General features: G+C 41.7%; 2 protein-coding genes across 4 annotated transcripts in view; both read right to left on the bottom strand.

Moving 5' to 3' along the window:
* Positions 1-5,367: 5,367 nt before the first annotated feature.
* On the bottom strand, positions 5,368-19,752 carry gch1 (GTP cyclohydrolase 1; the record flags this gene model as incomplete). Its single annotated transcript, XM_079291915.1, has 6 exons — positions 5,368-5,507; positions 6,350-6,434; positions 6,535-6,566; positions 9,256-9,311; positions 13,468-13,577; positions 19,362-19,752. The coding sequence occupies 6 exons, from the start codon at positions 19,750-19,752 to the stop codon at positions 5,381-5,383; spliced, it is 801 nt and encodes a 266-aa protein (XP_079148041.1). The 3' UTR covers positions 5,368-5,380.
* A 545-nt stretch (positions 19,753-20,297) lies between these two features.
* Positions 20,298-21,068, bottom strand: part of wdhd1 (WD repeat and HMG-box DNA binding protein 1) — a 32,765-nt gene continuing 31,994 nt past the window's right edge. For all 3 annotated transcript variants that reach the window (XM_079283912.1, XM_079283911.1, XM_079283913.1), the window contains one exon: positions 20,298-20,643. In XM_079283912.1, the coding sequence (XP_079140038.1) occupies positions 20,437-20,643 (207 nt within the window). In that variant the 3' untranslated portion in view covers positions 20,298-20,436. The remainder of the gene's footprint in view (positions 20,644-21,068) is intronic.

The following is a 21,068-nucleotide window of genomic DNA, read 5'->3' as shown; positions in this document are numbered from 1 at the left end:
GTATTTTATTTCATTTTTTTGATGCTTTGGCAATACTGTTTCTAAACTTTCATGCCAATAAAGCGAAATTGAATTGAATTGAATTGAGAGAGACAGAGAGAGAGAATAATGAATTATGCTGATAGATTATGTAATCTATTATATATAATATCTACATACAAATCATACACAGTAAAACCTGCTGCATTTCATATATTTTATATTGTTTACTTATTATATTATAGATATCTACCCTACAAATTATTTTATTTAATGTATTATCATTTTTTTATCGTGTCTGTTTAATCTCTTGTTCTGTTTTATCAGGTTTAACTCAATACAATATAATTTTACTGAAAATCGAATTGTACATTTCCCTTCTTTTTGGAATAACAATAAGTATGAATTCAGCCACAAATCTATAAGTGACACGAAAGAAATGATGTGAGGGAATAAATCTTTTATTATTATAATATTTTAATACAATATCTTAATTATTTCACAGAGTGCCCTACATTCAGCTGTTGCAGATGTAATTGCTGACGTTGGACTCACAATAAACATAATAGTTGCGCCACCTTGTGGTGTATCAACGCAACGACACTTTATTGATTATACAGAATATATATACATTCCATCCAGAGGCTCTCATGTGTATTAAGGGAGAGAGAGAGAGAGAGCGAGAGAGAGAGAGAGAGAGAGAGAGAGAGAGAGAGAGAGACAGAGAGAGAGAGAGCGAGAGACAGACAGACAGACAGAGAGAGAGAGAGAGAGAGAGAGAGAGAGAGAGAGAGAGAGAGAGAGAGAGAGAGAGACAGAGAGAGAGAGAGAGAGAGAGAGAGAGAGAGAGAGAGAGACAGAGAGAGAGAGAGAGAGAGAGACACAGAGAGATACAGTCGTATATTACAACGTGATGCTCCAGATTAAAACGGCACTTTCTTTATCAATTAAAATATACTCAATAAGGGTGGGACAACATTATAATAATTTACTTTAATTTATTTCATATTGTTAATTGTCACTAAATTATTTTCCTTTTGACTGTTTTTGTTCCAGAGCCGTGAATAAATGTCTTCTAAAGGTGATTGAATGTAATCTCATTACATGTAGGGATGATGAAAGAGGCTTTATGATTAATAATACACAAGTTAAAGGAGCACAACAAATACAAGAATAAATATTTAGTTGACAATGTGGAGCAGACTTTACAACATGTAGTAGACCCGTAGATTGGAAAATAAGTGAAAATGATGCTAAATATCGACGTCACTTGGACTTATGAACTCAGTATTTCTAAAACTGCAGTTATAATTATTAGTCAGACGATGCATCTCTGAAACTCGTGGACTTCTTACTCATTAAGGACTCGTTAACTAATATTTGTTTCAGTAAACAATGTAAGCCAGTTAACACTGACTTTATAGTGTCACAGATTTATAGGATATTTTTTGGGGCTATAGTAAATTACCAAAATCTATAATTCCAAAAATTTCCAGTCGTTTCACAGAAACATGAATCATTATTTTGATGAGCGTTTCATTGTTTCAGTCATTATTGTAACAAAAACTACAAAACATGTTTCGGTTCCAGATTCTCAAATGTGACATTTTTTCGACTTTTCTCTGCTTTTAAACAAAGTGAAGTGAATATCTTTCGATTTCTGACTGCTGATCAGACAAAACATTAGAAGTTTGATGACTTTAATCAGTGAGCTACATGTTTGGAGCTCCAGACTTAATGTAGCACTCTTAATAGATTTCTGTAGTAAGAAAAAGGAGAAGTATATATATATATATATCATACATGTGGTCCTGGACACGCCTGCTGTGATGGTTTGGAGTGTACTTTGTCAACCAGGTGTTGGTCTGTGCACAGATATTGTCAACGCCAGTATGTGAGTTTGAAGATGAAGGATTAAAAAAAAGATATGTAGACAATAATATGCATATTTTTTGTGACCAAACGTTTGTTAATTTACCAAACCGTCCTGGCGTAAACATTCAAACACGAAAAAGAGAGTAAAGCCAGGAACCCTCCATCCCTCTTGCTGCTTTACTATTGTTACACGTAAAGTTTCTTGTTTAAAGCATAGTTTATCTACTCACACACGAAATGCAGTTTGATGTGTTTGGATGATCATCGTGTTAAGTTCAGGGAGAGACACGAACATTCTTAAGCTTAAGAGGAATATTCAGATTACATACAGTGATTGTGTGTGCACACGTGTCGTATCTGACATGTTTACAGGTGGAGCTTCTCAACAAGCAAACCAGTTATTGCTGCATCAAACATGGCTCGGGGTGTTACAGTGGGAGCTGTGGCACAAGCACACAATATGATGTGTGCAACACGGATAAAGTGGAGGATTTTAACGACTTTATAACCTGCTTGGTAGTTTAAGCTATGATGTTGATTATACTTCGTATTAATAATCTAAATGTGTAAAGTAACTAAATACATGTAAAAGTACATATCGTCAGTAGAAGTATAAAGAGCAAATACCTCATATTTGTACTCAAGAACAGTACTTTCCCGTGCTGAAAGTGTACATTTATTTGACGCTGAGCACCTGAACTGTTAATCAAGATTAAGAAGAAAGTGTTTTCTACCAAAGTGTCTTTGCTCATTCTCACCACTAGAGGGCGCAAAGTAGTAACGTTTTTAATTCGACACACATTGACTCTAATGAAGAAAACGACTTTAGTTTGTTAAGAGATCAAAATGTAACAAAGAACAATCATCATTAATCCTTTAAGACATTATATTGAGAAACCTTGTAAAAATATATCAAGAAAAGGAGAAACCTCCCAAAAACTTTGACATAATACCTCAAAACTACGAGTTAGCGTCTCTTTTCTCATCATTTTAAGATGCTGACTCATTATTTGAAGGTCGTTTCTCATTAAAATCACTGATATGATCTATTTGTTTTTCATCACCGTGGCAGAAATGTTTTTTTCTATAATTCTATATCGACACAAACACATTTTACAAGTTTTCTGTCTGAACTTCTTCAGTTTGTGGAGTTGAACATCGACTCTTTCACACGAGGAAGCAGACTGAAGAAGCAGAGCGTGGCTGCTGTGAGGCGACCAGCAATTAAATGCACAGATTTGATGTTACGAAACTTTAAAGCTGCTGAGTCAGGCCTCTTGTCAGACATCCAGATGTCACCAGCCACCCCCTTCTGCCTCTCTCTCTCTCTCTCTCTCTCTGTCTCTGGGCTCAGGGCCAGATTAACCCTATAATTGGGCTAAAAGAACAAGCTGTTGGGCCCTTTTTATATGGAACCAGTTTAGCCTTCTTCCACTTTTACTTCATGATTTTTCTTCATGAATCAGAAAGGGACTTCATGATTTTTCCAGAAGAGGTAACGAGCTCATTGCAACCAGCTGTTGGAGGTTGAAAGGTCACATCGTTCCCTTCTTCTCAGTTCAAGGTCTTCATCATGAGCACAAATAGGTTTTTCACCGACACCACGCTGCTGGAGACCCAGGACGTGTTGCTGGACCCGCTGGAGGGAAGAGAGGCACGGGAGAACCAGAACCAGGACTGAGAGGAGCAGACTGTCAGACCTGCTGCAGTAACATGAGAGGATTTCTAAAGTCTGGTGCTCAGAGACACTACCACGTTAGTCCACAGGGGGCGCCACAATCAACACTAACTAACACTACACTCCTTGTAGTAACTTTGAGTATAAATGTGTCAATACTAGTGTAGAAATACTCTGTTACAAGTAAAAGTACAAAAGTATTCCCATCAAAATATACTTAAAGTAAAAGTACTCACTATGCAGAAAGGGTCAATGATATATATATATATATATATATATATATATATATATATATATATATATATATATATATATATATATATATATATATATATATATATATATATATATATATATATATATATATTACATTACAGGATTATATTCTGAAACGGTTTTCCGAAACCAAACTAAGTGGTTTTGTTGCCAAATGTTCTGTGAAGAATGAAGTTTATTTTGAAAAGACACTGTGCATGTAACAAGAGTACATCGACACGATAACGCGTGTTGCTAACGTAACGTAGAGCGCCACCGTTTGAAGCGTCTGTATTCGATTGGTGGGAATGTGTTCAGCTCTCAATGAAGTGCACGTCGGTGACACGCTGTGAAGAAACAGACAGTCGCTGCGGTCACGTAGAGATTTATTTTATCCTTTGATTAAAAATGATCAGAAATAAACACAGTTTACATAAAGTGACGATGGTGGTGAAGAGGCCACAGAACAGGCCGTCCTTCTCAACAAGGCCACAGAGACAACAACACGGCTGTTCATTCACTGAACACACACACACACACACCAACATACATTCACACAAACACGCACAAACACACACTAGCATACACACATTTTATTTGCCTCTCAGTTTATTTTCATTCTTTTGGTTTTAATTGAGAGGCAAGTTGGCACATACAGGATAATAATAAGTTATATTATGTTATTATATTACTTTCATAAACTTGCTCATTTTTTCCCTGTAAATATATGACTCTAATTTCATAGAATTTCTGATTTTCTTTTCGCAAATTGATGACTATAATTTCAGAAAAAATGGAATTATTTTTTTGTAAATTTGCAATTATTTTTCCACGTAAATATACGACTTTAATCTCTGAATATTACGCCCCTCTCCTTGCTCCAGTTATTATTTTTTCCACCTATAATGACCCTAATGTGCCATCGCAGATATTTTACATCACTGAGCTAAACAACTAAATATAACTGTAAACCACATATCTGTCACCCTCTACTGTTATTTTTCATTTTTCAGTAACGTCCAACAACAAATGCCATTTTTATCTTCATTTGAAATTTCTCTAAGTGCCTTTTGTTGTGCCTTGTTTTGTCTAGTTTGTGTATTGTGGAAAAGCCAATAAAAAACATTTGTCAAAAAAAAATACAACTGTAAACCTGAAGCTGTTTATTTCAGCTGCTGATGTTTGGTTGTTGTGTTGTTTATTTGTGACACTCTATGAAGGGCCAGAAACACTAATAATTGTGTTTTGTGATGATTTTTTTCGGTGGATTCTCTCTGTTGAACTCTCCCGCTGTGTTCCGAGGCCGACGCTTGACATTTGGTGAATGAGCAGAGCAAACACGACTCACGTGAACAAAAGGGAGTAAAGTCCCGTCGTCTGACAAAGTAAACATGTCCGTCCGCAGCCTCGAACACAGAGATCGTGACGCTTCTCCTTATCTGACCAACAAAAAGAGTCACAGTAAACACTCGGTCACTGACTGGTGAGATGGAAACACACACACACACACACACACGTAACGTGACAGCTGGTCCGTGAAGGTGGAGGTAACCCCAGGCGAGTGGAGGAAGAGGAGGAAGAGCTTCGTCGTCCTCAGCTCCTGATAAGCGCCAGGAACTCGTCGCGGGTTTTTGGATCTTCCCTGAAAACTCCCAACATGGTGCTGGTGATGGTTTTGCTGTTCATCTTCTGAACGCCTCGCATCACCATACACATGTGACTGCGGAGAGGAAGAGAGGGGGAGTCAACACGAAAGGAAAGGAAGTGGAAAATAAAAGAAGACGCGTAGAAAAGAGATTAGATGAAGAGATTAGAAGGAGAGGGAGGAGGAAAGAAGGAGGAGCTGTGACAGGAACATGAAGAAAGAGGAAAGTGAAAGCAAATGAAGAATGAAGTGAAAGATTCATGAAGTGAAATAATTGAGGAACAGACAACAGCAAGTAAATGTGATCAAATGGAAAGTAATGGAAATGAGATAAATATAAAAAATGAAGAAGAGGGGAAGGAAAGGAAGAGCTGTAAGGAAAGAGGAAATCGTCTCAAACAAAGGAAGTGACGGAAGTGAAAGTAAAGGGAAACGGTTCTGAGAAATTAAAATAAAGTATAAAAGTGAAAGGAAAGATGAAGGAAAGGAAGAGGTGTTTCGGAAAAGAGGGCGCAAATGAAAGGAACTGAAGTGATGGAGATGAAAGTCACAGAAAAGAGGTCAAATAAATAAGTTCAATTATAAAAGAACAACACAAGGTGATGGGAAGAAAGACAGGGCTGTAAGTAAGAAGGAAGTAAAGGAAAGAAAATGAAGTGATGCAATCGACTAATGGAAACAAGAGGAAGTGAACTGAAGGAAGGGAAGAGGTGTAACAGGAAAGAAAAGAAGAAATGGAACAAAGTCAAAAGAAAAGAAATGAAAATAAATAAAAGAAGAGTGGAGTAGAAACAAAGAAAGAGGAGGTGAGGAGGAAAGGAAACGAAGCGATGGATGAAGTGAAAGTAAAGGAAACGAAGAGCGTATGAAACCAAAGTAAAGTCAAGTTAAAATGAATAAAAAGAACGTGTACGTACGTCGCCTCGATGACCACGCCGACCCCGGTGGGCTGCAGCGCCTCGGTGATGGCCACGGCGATCTGTTTGGTCAACCTCTCCTGAACTGTGGACGCACAGACAAACATGAACCCGGCCGGACGGAGCAAACACACCACCAGAGTTAAGAAACACTGAACTTTAGCTTTCACTTAAACGCGGTGCACCTTGTAGTCGACGGCTGTAGATTTCAACAATCCTGAGAAAAAGAGAGAGAACACTTCTCAGTAATGAATCAATATCCTCTGATCCGTAGATCTCCATTCAGAACACATCAATGAACTTCACTGTTGCTCCTTCATCCCCATGAACACACGCACACACACACGCACACACGCACACGCATACACACGCATGCACACGCACGCACGCGCGCACTCACACACGCACGCACACACTCACACACGCACGCACGCACACACGCACGCACACACGCACGCACACACACACTCACACATGCACGCACGCACACACGCACGCACACACTCACACATGCACGCACGCACGCACACACGCACACACGCACACACGCACACACGCGCACATACACACACGCGCGCACATACACACACGCGCGCACGCACACGCACACACGCACACACACACACGCACGCACTCACACACGCACGCACACACACAGCTGCCTTTACTGCCTTCACTAGAGCTACGATCCAACACTATCTGCGGTAATCAATAAGCTGTATAATTCACTGTGTGGGAGACACTGGGATGGTAAAACAAAAAAAGTAAAATATTTTATGGAACACTTTGTCAATAATTCATATTTTTCATATTTACCTCAGTAAACATTGTAAACATGAGTTTATGTCTCAGTCTCTAGTTTCAAGTCTTCTTCAATACAGCATGATGTTCATTTAGTACATTATGGTCCATTTAGAGTCACACAGACCATAAAGCAGGGGATGCTTTGGGGCGGGGCTACACAGTGATTGACAGGTCGACACCAGAGACGTCCACAAACCAATGGGTGACGTCACGATGACTACGTCCACTACTTCTATACAGTCTGTGGGTAAAGCCACAGCTCCAAAACGTCCACCAAAACAATCTAGATTGATAAATAGCGCTACAGGTAAGAGGAACAAAATGTGTTTTGATTTATGGGTGAACTGTCTCTTTAAACCAAACAACGGTCACCTTAAAGCTATTTATGGACCGACGAGGGAACAGAAGAAAATGAACTTATTTGTAGCAACGAGCCGGTCTTCACCTTCGGCCTCTTGCTCTTCTCTGTGAGAAAAACCACTTTGGACAAATTTGACCTCATCCACCTCCAGGAAAATGTGAGGGGATGAAAGAGGATGTACTGTACGTACGTACAGGAGAGACGAGATGCTGCAGCCAGAGGGAAAAGTAGGAAACGCTGCGTCCCTTTGATCAAACAATAATCATACATTTTATTCACAGAGTGATTTTCATACAACACAACACACATGATGTGACAGACACAGGGAGGATGCAGGAGAATTTAGTTCTCAAAAATGTCTTGAAGAGGAATTTGATGCAGGATTTCCACACCTGTTCATGTTCATATGACTTTACACCTGATGTGCATATTAATACACATGTGCATCCTAAGTGTGTATTTTTCTCATTGTTTCATCTTTATTCTATTCATTTACGTCTGATTTACTATTTTTTATATGTGCATCTATATTTATTTTAATTAATTGTATTATAAGTTAGGTTTATTATCAGTAATATGTTATCTGTCATTGCCAGTATTTTACTTGAATATATATTGAAATTGATGTATTGTGTTTACAATTGAAAAATAATAAAATGAATAAAAAACTTTTCATTTTATTTTTCCTTTCTTTCAATTTTAATCACAAAATGTAAATGTTTGTAATCTTACATTTTGCATTTGATTTAGAGTCCGACTCTAAATGGACCACAATGTACTAAATGAACATCATGCTGTATTGAAGAAGACTTGAAACTAGAGATTGAGACATAAACTCATGTTTACAATGTTTACTGAGGGAATAAATCAAGAGAGAAGTAGAGTCATTTTCTATAGACTTCTATACAACCAGAGGAGTCGCCCCCTGGTGGACACTAGAGAGAATGCAGCTTTAACACACTTCCTCATTTGCTTCACTCGGCAGAACCGGAGGTTGCCGCCTGGTGGAAACATAACATTTTATAAACGTGTATCTCGTCCCAACCTCTCCGGGTAACGAGTATCACTATTACACGTTTAACCACGAAGAGCTGCAAATCCACCAAACCAGCCTGAACATGAAGACCATCTGAAACCATTGATGAGAGTCTGTGGAGCCGCATAGTTTTTGGACCCTGGTCAGAGCTGGAATGATGCTACGCTATGATTGGCCAGACTGCGTTCGAGGGGCGGGACTTAGCAAAGGGTAGGTCAGATGTGAACCAGCAGGTCAGTCTGTAAAGTGTGATGGATGTTTACAACAGATGGTTTGGGTGATCATTTTACTGTTTTCCTTCTGCCATGTCGCCAGATATCAGCCCAAAAAACCATGGAAATAAGACCAAAGTGGGATGAAACCAGATTTTCCTTTGAAACATTCTTACATCTCTGTAATATTTCTTTGCTTTCTCTCAGCTCGACCAGGACAGAGCTTTTAGTTCCAATCGCAATGTGAGTCAGCATGCTCAGTACCGTGTTTGTGAGGGGTGTTAGTGCGATAAGCCTGAAGGTATTGGGGTCAGTGGGATCAGATCCTACGCTAGCACACGCACACACACACACACACACACACACACACACACACACACACACACACACACACACACACACACACACACACACTGTTTAATAATCAGCTTAATCACACACTAGTTCTCACTCTCTCTCACACATGCACATAATTGAGAGTACATTTACTCACCTGGCCAGCTTGCTGAGGCCCAGAACTCTCTTATTGGGGAGGTAACCGATGTGAACCTGCACCCAGGGAGAAAGTTCAAGATCAGACATTTTATACGCGTTGAACCTGTTTCCACTAAAGCGAGACAGGTGGTGCAGTAGCTCATGGAAGCAGATGCATCTGAGCACCGCCATTTATACCAAGGGATACTCTTATTTTGGAGGGGTAGTCTTTGTTAATGAAAAGCAAAAACAACATTATTCTGAGTGAAACTAAATCTGGAGTAAAACATCCTGACATGCATAGTCCCCAGAGGATGAATCCTGATGTTTTGGGCTGCACTCAGACCATAGCAACAAAGAAAGGACTAGAACGGAATAGACATTCCCATTCAAGTCAACGTCGATGAATGGTCAGAGAGGCGGCCATCTTTATGTGTACAGTTGCCATTGCACCCGTTGCAGCGGGCTCACTTCCGTATAAACTAAACAGACTCACGGCAAGTCGCAGACTCACTGAGGTGAAGTTTTGCGGTAACGACTAAAACGGCAATCTCCATTTTCTTATCTACTCGTTAAATGACTGCGGGAAGCAGTTCAATGTCGGTTCTACTCTGAGTCATTTATTCATTTTCCCCATTTGACCAACACTCAGAAAACTGCTGGCTAGATTTCTATTAAATGAACGGTGGCCGTTCATGGTCTCAGGGGATGACTCCAGGACCTCATGACCGTTCCACAAGTGTTTTCCTCTTCCAACCCACACGTTGAGTTAGTTTGGTGAGTTATCTAACCACTTTATCGAACCATGCCTGTCGAAATTGTGATATTGTTTATTTCTGTGTAAATATTTCTCTCTATTATCTATTTTTTTTTAAAGCACTTCCATATTAAAATGTATTATTATTATTCGTTAAATTGTTGGAATTGTTACACAGTAAGTAAGTCACCTGCACCTCAAACTGCCTTTTATTTTAAAATACGAGAAGGCAGATGTTTCCCCTCAAGTGTACTTTAAGTTGTGAGCTCTTGGCCAGTTTATCTATCTGTCAGTTTATTGATGAGAGTTTATCATAAACAATAGTTCTTATATGATCGATGTGACGGAAGCAGCAGGAAAAAGACGGCAGCAACAGAAGACGAAGATGAGAGCGGAGCAGGTGGACGAACAAAAGACAAGAGGAGGAAGAGATGGAGTCGTCAGCTGGAGAATCACTGATGTCTGTCGGCTCTAATTCTCTAACACACACACACACACACACACACACTCACAGTCCACTCAAATGTCAGACGCAATTTGTTGTCAAGACGAGAGAAAGGGCAGCGGCAACAAGCGTGCAGAGATCTCTTTTTCCTCCAGTTTCCTCCCTCTCTGCTGCAGCGGCCTGACATATCGACATCAAACTGACGGACCGTGACGGCTGCTTTTCCACTTATCTGCTCACCTTATTCATGTTCACTGGCACACGCTGGGGTGTGACGACAAAAAAGTCATCACAATGGTAGATTTATTAAATTGTAGCCACTTTTAATTCATAGATTACCGTAGGTTTGTTTCCCGCAAACTAAACTCTGGTGAACTCACTGTAGATTTAGCAACGAAAGGGACGGACGCAGAGACTGAGTGACTGTGACTCCAAATGAATGCAGATGTTGCTCCGTGTCTTATAGACGCATGTCGGCAACGGAGGTGGCCTTTTGACCCGGAACATCCGGACAATTTATCAAGCTTCAAAACGTTAAATTAAAACTTTCAGCAGCATCAATAAAGTGTTTTTTTAACTTTTCCTCTTTACTTGATCATAAAACATATACAAAATAAAATATATAATTTGTATGGATTAAAACAAATCTTGTCATCAGTAGTTTTAATGATGTATTATTCAAGTTAGTGTAAACAAAACTACTGGATTTATTCAGGTTTATCACCAAACCTACACTTTACAGATGTCATGTGAACACATCATGATAACGTTATAATGTACCTTCAGCCAGTACTCGTTTTCACTGAGCAGAGCCTGAAGGCATCATAATGTAACTGAAGTGAACCTCCGTTGGTTAGCCGTTAGCGGTGCTGCTACCGTTACTAGCTCTCCTGTTGGTTAGCCGTTAGCGGTGCTGCTAACGTTACTAGCTCTCCTCCTGTTGGTTAGCCATTAGCGGTGCTGCTAACGTTACTAGCTCTCTTCCTGTTGGTTAGCCGTTAGCGGTGCTGCTAACGTTACTAGCTCTCCTGTTGGTTAGCCGTTAGCGGTGCTGCTAACGTTACTAGCTCTCCTGTTGGTTAGCCGTTAGCGGTGCTGCTAATGTTACTAGCTCTCCTGTTGGTTAGCCGTTAGCGGTGCTGCTAACGTTACTAGCTCTCCTGTTGGTTAGCCGTTAGCGGTGCTGCTAACGTTACTAGCTCTCCTGTTGGTTAGCCGTTAGCGGTGCTGCTAATGTTACTAGCTCTCCTCCTGTTGGTTAGCCGTTAGCGGTGCTGCTAATGTTACTAGCTCTCCTGTTGGTTAGCCGTTAGCGGTGCTGCTAACGTTACTAGCTCTCCTCCTGTTGGTCTAAACACTGATTGGTTGTTTACAATGTTAATTCATGAAAAGAGGACACAAAACAACGGTCTCAAACTAGCGACACCCTGAAGTGTCGCAACTTCTCTCAAACTAGTATCCCTACGGTTTACACTTAAAATAAATGATCAATATCCTGAAAGTACACCACACTGCTAGCATGACTTTTAAAGGTGAATGAATGTGTGTATTCTCATTGGAGGCTGATCACAAAATAACAAACAGACATATCAAACAGCCAGCGGCTACCTGACCAATAATAGAGGAGGAAGAGGAGGCCTCTCTCTCTCTGGTGAGTCACTCAGAGACACAACAGACAGACAGATGAGAGAGGCTGCTGACGATGACGAGGGGAGGGAGGAGGTTTAGAGACATAAAAAGCCACCTGACGGCCACCACACACACACACACACACACACAGGAGGTGTGGTAAGTGTGTGTGTGGTTCACTGCTGTCATCAGAGCCCATTTACACATGGTGGAAATAGATCAGCTGCCAGCTGTTATTGTTTTAAACGAACATGCACCTGCGGGTGAAGATGGAGTGATGAGGGAAGACGAGGAAGCAGAATCAGAGAGAAGGGAAGAGGCCAATTTAGGTTTCTTAGTGGAGACTAATGATGTGAGGAGGAGGAGGAGGAGTCTAAGACAAACGCAGGATAAACAGATCTCAGCTAATCTAATTGTTTCTCATGTTCTCTGTTGTTCAGACCAGCGGCCTCCAGATAAAATGTTTCTGTCAGATTCACATCTCTTTCTATGTTTGTGAGAATGTTTATGTATTGAATTATAAATATTTGCAGCTTCCTGCAAGCAAAAACAAAAGTCCACTTTGTTGATTATATCAGAAAGCAAAGCGACTCGGCTGCAGCAAAGTAGTTTCGAGTATGAATTCATGTGCTTGGTACTTACTGGAGATCCAGCGTATCTGGACATTGCATGAACAATTACTTCTCTGGCAACCATCTTTGTTCTTTTATCGTATGTCAGTGGGTTTATCAGGGTTGGGGGTCGGGATGTAGTTTGTGTTTTTGATAATACTTGTTCTAAAAATTCAAAAATAAAATGTAAGAAATAAATGGGGGCCCAACAAGTTAGCTTAGCTTAGCATAAAGACTTCAAACAGAAGTAAACAGCTAACCTGGCTCCTAGAGAAAATGGTGCGAATGCCATAGCTTAGCCTTCTGCTATCCTCCGCAAGGCTAAGCTATTAGAGAGATGGAGAGAAATGTTGCGAACAGACTAAACTATTGAAGAGACGGCCCACTCTTGGGCTTATTTTCTGTAACCGGTGTTGCATAAAAGAATGGTGGAATTAGCAAGCTAACTAGTGGAGGGCTGGCTACGTAGCTAGCTTGCTAATTTCAGCATTCTTTCATGCAACACTGGTTACAGAAAGTGATCCGAACAAAGTTGTCCCTCATCTGGCGATAGCGCTGTGCTCTCCTGTGATAAGAGCGTGTCGATCAAGCATTAATTGTCAAAGTCAAACTTTCGGAGCGACGGTGGCGCTAGTTAAAAGGTCAGAGGGTCACTATAATGATCAAGAATCATCCTCTGGGGATCACGAATATTCACATGAAATGTCTTCATCTTCATTCAACATGATCTCCGAATTTAAATGAAAAACCAGCTTCTTAAACCAGAGGAGGAGACCTGTCTGTGCTCACCCTGCCGAAGATTGGCACCAGGTGATGTTCACACATGGAGAACATGTCGATGTCTTTGACGATCACCATCTCGTCGTGGTCTTCGTCGAAGATGGCGTCGTTCAGCACGTCTGCAGAGAAAATTTAAAATAAAACAGAGACATGAAATGAATGAATCTCTTGTAATTCTGAAACATTTTTTAATTTACAGAATTACCACCCAAACTATCTTTCTCTATATTATATCATTTCACCATTAGTCCACTGAATTTATTCATTCATCTCAATACTTATTTCCAACATATTTCTTTCAGAATTAGCTTTTTTTATATTCTATTTATTTCATTAATATATCAACCAACAACTGCATTTAATAATACTGTTGTGATTGAAAGGAACAATATGTGCCACCGCGACCCGATCCCGGATAAGTGGTAGAAAATAGACGGATGGAATATGTGTCACATAATACAAATTTAAAGAAATGTATGTATTTAATACATACATTTACATTGAAAAACATTTACATTAAAAAAATAAACAACTGATTAAAAAAAAGGGAAAGAATGATACAGACTAAAATAAAAAAAGTAAAGTAAATAAATAAAAAGGGCTGGTTTTTGATAACCCGTTCAATGAACCAACGACTGTATCTATTTGTATCCATTTAACGTTAGGCTTGTGGATTATCTTACAGATGAATTTCTTATTTACGAAAAAGCTATTTTACTCTGAGTTTTCCTGCTGTATTTGTACCTTATCTTACGTCTTTTGAAAGTGTTTATCGCCAGATTTTTTTAAAATGTGTATAAAAACTGTCCTGCATCACTTTCTGTCCCCATCGAGGACGGACAGATAGAAACCACGAGGGCCGTTCTGCTCACCTCCACCGCCGTTCTGCCGCTTTTTTATCGCAGACTTTGGTGTTTCTCTCTGGCGAACGGTCGCTGTCTAATTATAGCTGTGCTTCCATACGCTCCTTCCTCTAGTTGCTTTATTGCATTTCTTTCAGTTGCCGGGGGTTCAATAAACCGCTTTATCTGTTTGTGATGACGTAGACGCCTCTCGCGCTCACGGCGGCATCTTTTAATTTCCTGACTGGCTATCTGTTGGAGGGAACGGGGGGGGGGGCAATGAAACAACAGAGGACAGACTTGTTGCTTCAGTCTCTGCTGCTTATTGTGTGCAAACAGGTTGTTTAACACATTCAGACTCTCTTTAGGTCTCTTTTTAAATCTTTCTGTTTGTCTGATTATAACGTCATGGCGCCATTCATCACCAAGATCGTTCCCAACACCACACACACATTGTTGTTTTGTCTCTTGATCTTATTTTTGACTTTTGACAGCGTTTTCTCTGCAGGTGAGGCTTTCTGCTTTGGGACAGCTTCTCTTCAGGCTAGAGATATGTTAATAGTAAATGTCAACATATTTCTCTGTATGAGTGAACACTTTCACATATCGGTGACGCTTCCGGATAAATCAGAGGATTCGACCTCTTCACAACCAATGAACAGAAGTGACCATATATGGACTGAGGAGGAGTGAAGTAGAGAGGCCGGATAGTCTCTGGTAGAGACCTGTCAATCACTGTGTAGCCCCGCCCTAAAGCATCCCCTGCTTTATGGTCTGTTGACTCTAAATGGACCATAATGTACTAAATGAACATCATGCTGTATTGAAGAAGACTTGAAACTAGAGATTGAGACATAAACTCATGTTTACAATGTTTACTGAGGTAATACATCAAGAGAGAAGTAGAGTCATTTTCTATAGACTTCTATACAACCAGAGGAGTCGCCCCCTGGTGGACACTAGAGAGAATGCAGCTTTAACACGTGAAGCTTCGGCTTCACTCGGCAGAACTGGAGGTTGGCGCCTGGTTTGGGCCAAAGTGGTGGGCCGACCCACCGACACTGCCATCCCTAACACCACAGCGCTTATGTGGCTAAAAAACGGAAACAAACAACTCTTGTTGCCCACCTGACCTCTACAATGGACAGGAAGAAAAAACTGAGCACAACTCCTGCACACACTTTAAACCTCATTGAAGCAACAACAGGAGGAGCTGATTCTGGATGTTGTTTGCCTTCAGGTCGACTCTGTAATAAAGCGGTAATCCGGTTTGGAGTCCGTCTCAAAGAACAAAGTTAAAGTCAAAGAATGACTTTGCTGTTCCCGTTGATCTGGGAACAACGCAGCCACAATAACACAACCAGACACCTGAACTGTTGGTAATTATTTGTCTTTTTCGCCCTTTGTGCCTCTCAGTAAATAAGTCCAATAAACATGGAGGACTGTATAAACCTGATCTCCTGACTATTCTTGTTTGTTGTCCCTCTGGAAGTTGTTGTGTTCCCAGAGCTGAAACAATCAGTTATTATTAGTTATTAATCGATTAGAACACCGACGCAGCGAAATCAGCTGATAATTATTCATCGGTTCCTCACTACGAGAGACACATTGGTAACGTATTGATTGCAGTCGCTTTAATGAGAACAGCTGCAGTCCTAATCTGAAGCACAGCGTCACTATTTCTGATAGAAACGATGAACAGAACTACAAAATAAGACCCAAGTTGTTGCAATAAAGAGGAATTAGAGTCCTGCTCATTACAGCTTCTTACACCACCAGTTACAGTTACAATTGCATCCCCCCCCCCCCACACACACACACACACTGAAGGATAATAACGTTAAGTCAGCCTTAACTCAATAAAGGACAGCTGGTGAGGACTGTCGGTTCGGACGCCCTGGGTGACAGAAAGACGAGGCGGTCATCAGGTAATGACAGTGTTACTCATCATCAGCTCTACGTTTCATAGTGCTGCCTCCTGTGTGTGTGTGTGTGTGTGTGTAAATGAATATCCCACACCCACACCCACACCCACACACACACACACACACACACACACACACACACACACACACACACAAAGAGTGAATAGGCCACATGTTGACACATTGTGAATGAAGCAGGGAACAGTGGAGTGAATGACAACATAAACAAGGTTATTCATTTATTGTTCCGGCAGCCAGAAGTGTGTGTGTGTGTGTGTGTGTACTGTCTCTCTCTCACGCACGCACGCACACACACACGCACAGTATAGGTCACACCAACTTGTCAGAGGGAGAAAATCTTTTAGTTAAAGCCGGGTATGCTTTAGGGCGGGGCTTACTGTGATTGACAGGCCTCTTCCACGGCGTTATCCGGTCTGACAGTTGTTTTGGTTTTTTTTGCCTTGTACTGAAACTGTAACGCTTTCAGTGTTTCTTCAGTTCATGAGAGTTGTAACATGTTGGTGGCCTTAAAATGTCTTTTTCAGCATTCATTTGTACTTCTGCTTCCAAAGAAACAAGATGGCGACGGCTGACATCGCCGAACTCTAGGCTCCATAACTTCAGTCCACAAACCATTGAACCAATGGGTGACGTCACGATGACTACGTCCACTACCGATATATCATGGAACGGATAACGGTGGTTATCAGTGCTTTTTAATCACGGTGAACTACATCATTTCCCTCCTCATTCCACAGCAGAGCAACAGCATCTGATCACCTGGTCGCCCGGCCGCTCCACCGGCTCATCAGCTGGTTTTACCGCGGCTCAGTTTAGCAAGGTGTGCTTCAGAAGCCTGTGAGACACGCCTCGCTGCAGTCGGGGCCTTGAGGCTCCTGGAACGTCACAAACTCAAGATTTCCTGTTTAATCTCTGCATTTCTATTTGCTCACTCCTTGTGCTCGACAACAAGATGATTTTCAGCTCGTGCTTTGTTCAAAGCTGAACCCGTGACCTGCACACACACACACGCAAGTGAACTCTCTGATCAAACAGTGACACTCACTATGAAATGCTATAACTCTCCACAAACATCCAGTTCTGGAAACTACATGCGTTCTCTGCTTTTCCAACAAGTCTAAAAGGGGGAGTCTCCTGCAACAGCCAATCAGCAGACACGACGGAGCACCGCCGCGTCCTGCAGAACACACGCGTGTCTTCACCATCTTCACCAGCGCCCATCCGCTCCTTTTGCAGGTTCAGAAGGAGAAATTCACTGGGTGCTCTTCACATTTATGTCTCCTGTCGCTGCATTCCTTCCTTGTTTCATACAGTGTTACAACACACAACCATCCCCCACAACAGAACAAACGACCTCCAGATGGAGTTCAGAGACGGGGGGGGGGGGGGGGCAGATCCCCGACTCCAGCCATTCCAACGAGCCGGTTGAGTTGAAGTGCAGGATTTTGTCGGTTGAAACACCGAAATCGCGCACAAAATCTCTTCAGTGATGTTTCACCTTCAATAAACTTCCTTAAATTCAAGTCTGGTTCCCAAACTTTCCATAAACATAAGAACGATGTCTGTGTATGAAATGATGCACAAGGGCCGGGGGGCTGTTGGTAACGAGTCATTTCTTCATGGATTCATCTGGAAACTATTTATTTCATTCATAATGTACTCTATTATATGTCAGAAAATAAAAACAGTAATCTTCTTCAAAATGATTTCGGATATTTTTGTTGAAATTTCTTTTTCAGGGACAATGCACACTAATCAACAGTTGCACTGTAAGTGAGCCAGAGTTAGCCAGAGAGGCTCATTTCCATCTGCTGTCCCCGGCCAGATGTTCAAGGCAGCCTAAAATAACAAAATCTCAAATTGAAACGGAGTTAAAATTCATAGAGAAACAGACGGCAACATACAGACAAAACCGAAACACAGCAAAAGAAAAGTGAACGACATTAAAGCGGAGCAGACATAACAGGTTTCAGCATGCGTCACGCAGAACAGACCCACCTACAGGACAAGCACATGTAGCACTGAAGCGCTTGTTTGTGCTTGTTTGTACTTGTTTGTACTTGTTTGTACTTGTTTGTGTGCGTGTGGTGGCACAGCATTCCACCAGTGAGCTGCCTTGACCTTGTGGAATGACACAATCACCTCTTGAAGCAGATCCAGTGAGTCTGCTGCTTTGAGCGCTTTGTTTAATAAGTGGAGGCGGGGCCACATCATGTCAAATTTTAAAAACCAGACACACATCAGTGAATTCAATGATGTTCTCCCAACTCAGGATATGGTGTTTGGTGAGAATATTGCAGTGATGGTGACTTTTGGGTTTTTAATCAAGTGTTTTTTACATTTACAAATGTGACTTTGTCAACTAACAAGATCATTTTGCACATCAGGAATCACAACACAGGACGTTTCTCATGAAACTGTTGAAAAGACGTAATTAGAAAGACCAAACCGTGAACGTCTCCCTGAAGCGAGGATGTGTGTGTGTTTGGTACCAGGATGTTCTCACAACGTTCTTTCTCTTCCTGACTGATACAAAACATATGACGTAAGGAAGTGAAGGAGTATTTATACACCGTGGTACTGCTTCTGCTGAAATACTCAAAGTAAAGTACAGTAAAGTACAAATAGCTCAAACCTTGAGGTACTCTGACCTTCGTCAATTTTAAATAGGATCACAGCGCCACCTGTGGCTGCATCGGGGAGAACAGTCAAAGCATCGAAGCCTGGTTTTCATTCACTCTTCACGGCTTCCTTTCATCTCTTGGTTCCCGAACATGAAAATGTGGTGGTCATTATTATTAATCATCTTATTGTTATTATCATGATTAGTAATAATGTTTGCTGTCCCTATATTATGTGTTCTTATAACTACTCTTATTGTACAAAGTAACTACAAGAAACTAAAGTACAAAGCAGAGTTAAATACTTCGGTATCTCGAGCAGTTAGGTCCAAACAGTGTTCATATCTTATGATCTGTCTTCACGGATATAATATTAATATGCATATATAGTATTGGAGTGAAGAGTTTTTGGGAGCAGTGTTCTCTCCTTTAACTGACACCTGTTGACAAACCCAAACAGCCTCTGAGCGGCTTTGCGGATTGAAAAAACTCACCGATGATTTTCTCCTGGTACCCTTTGGTGAAGAACTGCATGGCGGTGGCGGCCCGCCACGGGGTCTTGAGGAGCCCCTGCCGCTGCGGGTCCTCTCCGAGCCCCCGCAGGATGGTGGTGTAAGCAGCGGCCAGGGACGGCAGGCTCGACTCGTTGTCCTCCACGCTCCTCGTGCGCTCCTCCCTCCAGCTCTCCATCACGGGCCGATGCGCGCCGGACTCCGCGCCCGGATTCTGCGCTCCTGCTGCAGCCGATGTGGCTGCTGCTGCAGCGGTGCGTCCGGAGCCGCCCGGTGCCGGACACTTCACCATCCCGTCAAAGTGTCCGTTCAGCACGGCGCCGCAGTCCGGCTTCTCCGTGGAGCCGTACGGAGTCTGTTCGGAGTTCTCCATCACTTCTTCTTCTGTGGTTTATTTCTGATTCCTCGCGGCGGAGCACTTGTTGAGCAAGTTTGTTGTTTGATGTTTCACTTGTGTGTTTTTGGATCAATGTGCGCGCTCCTCGCGCTGTCTCAGGATCCTCGAGGCTTTATCAGAGCAGGATAATCCAGGGAGAGCTCCCATTGGCTGGCCGGCTCCAGGGAGGGGGCGGGGCCAATATCTTTCACCAGTGGAGGAAGAAGTTCTCAGATGTTTTTACTTCAGTCAAGTAACAATACTAGTGTAGAAATACTCCGTCACAAGTTCAACTGCATTCAACTCAAGTACTGAAGTAAAAGCACACAATTAAAAAGTGTATTTTTCAGTCGGAACCAATGAGCTGAGAGGAGACGGACTAACCTGTTCAACGTGTTCACAGTAACACAACTGTGAATCGTCCCGTTTCAGTGCTGGATGTGAATACTTTAAATTAAAATCAAGAGTCGCAGAAACGTGAACTAACAAACATTTACATTTATTGAACTTTTAAAATACAGAGAATAAATGTTCTGAAAGAAAGGAGGCTCCACTGTCGATGAAGGCCCATCTGAAGAGTCACTGAAGGCGTCTGAAGGCTTCACGTTCTCATCAAGTGCCTCAAACACATTTAACAACATCGACAGTTTTTACACCAACAAAAAAAATGATTTAAAATGTTTAGTTTTTGTTAAAAGCGAATGCAGAAAGCTTGGCGGAGGGATCCAAAGATTTCTTCTTCTTGGCACTATTTTCATCTGCTTCCGCAGGTCCATGTTCATTTCCTCCTCCTCCTCCTCCTCCTCCTCCTCCTCCTCCTCCTCCAGCTCGCTTCCTCTTCTTCAGATCTGTGTCTCCAGTTTGGCCCTTTGCTCTTTCCGTCCACGACTGAACAAAATTATACAAAAAAAAAGAAGAGCACATGAGATGCACGTTAATTACAGAACAGGACAAAATCACATTGTTCTTCTGCTTCAATCCTACATGACGACCCCCCCCCCCCCACTGTCTGAAATTGCATCCTGTCATGTATAATCACTGACAGGCTGCTGCCTCTTTCCCCTCTGCGGTTTTGTTTATTTATTTTCTCTCCGAGACAAAAGGAAGCGCTTTCCTGGACGTACTGGAGTCGGGATGACTCATCAGGCCTGGCGAGCGAGCGGACGGACGGACGGACGGACTGTCACGCACGCTTTCTGGCTAAACGTCAATCAGATTATTTTCCAGTTTTTTTATTCAATAGCCAAACTGATGAGTCAAAGCCTCGGCTGTTACAGATTCTTTATTTATTGACTTGTTTCATCATCATATGT

Source organism: Melanostigma gelatinosum (assembly GCF_949748355.1).
Source record: "Melanostigma gelatinosum genome assembly, chromosome: 2".
NCBI classification, from domain to species: Eukaryota; Metazoa; Chordata; class Actinopteri; order Perciformes; family Zoarcidae; genus Melanostigma; species Melanostigma gelatinosum.
Note: the sequence above shows the minus strand (reverse complement) of the source record. Positions and strands in the feature narration are given on the sequence as shown.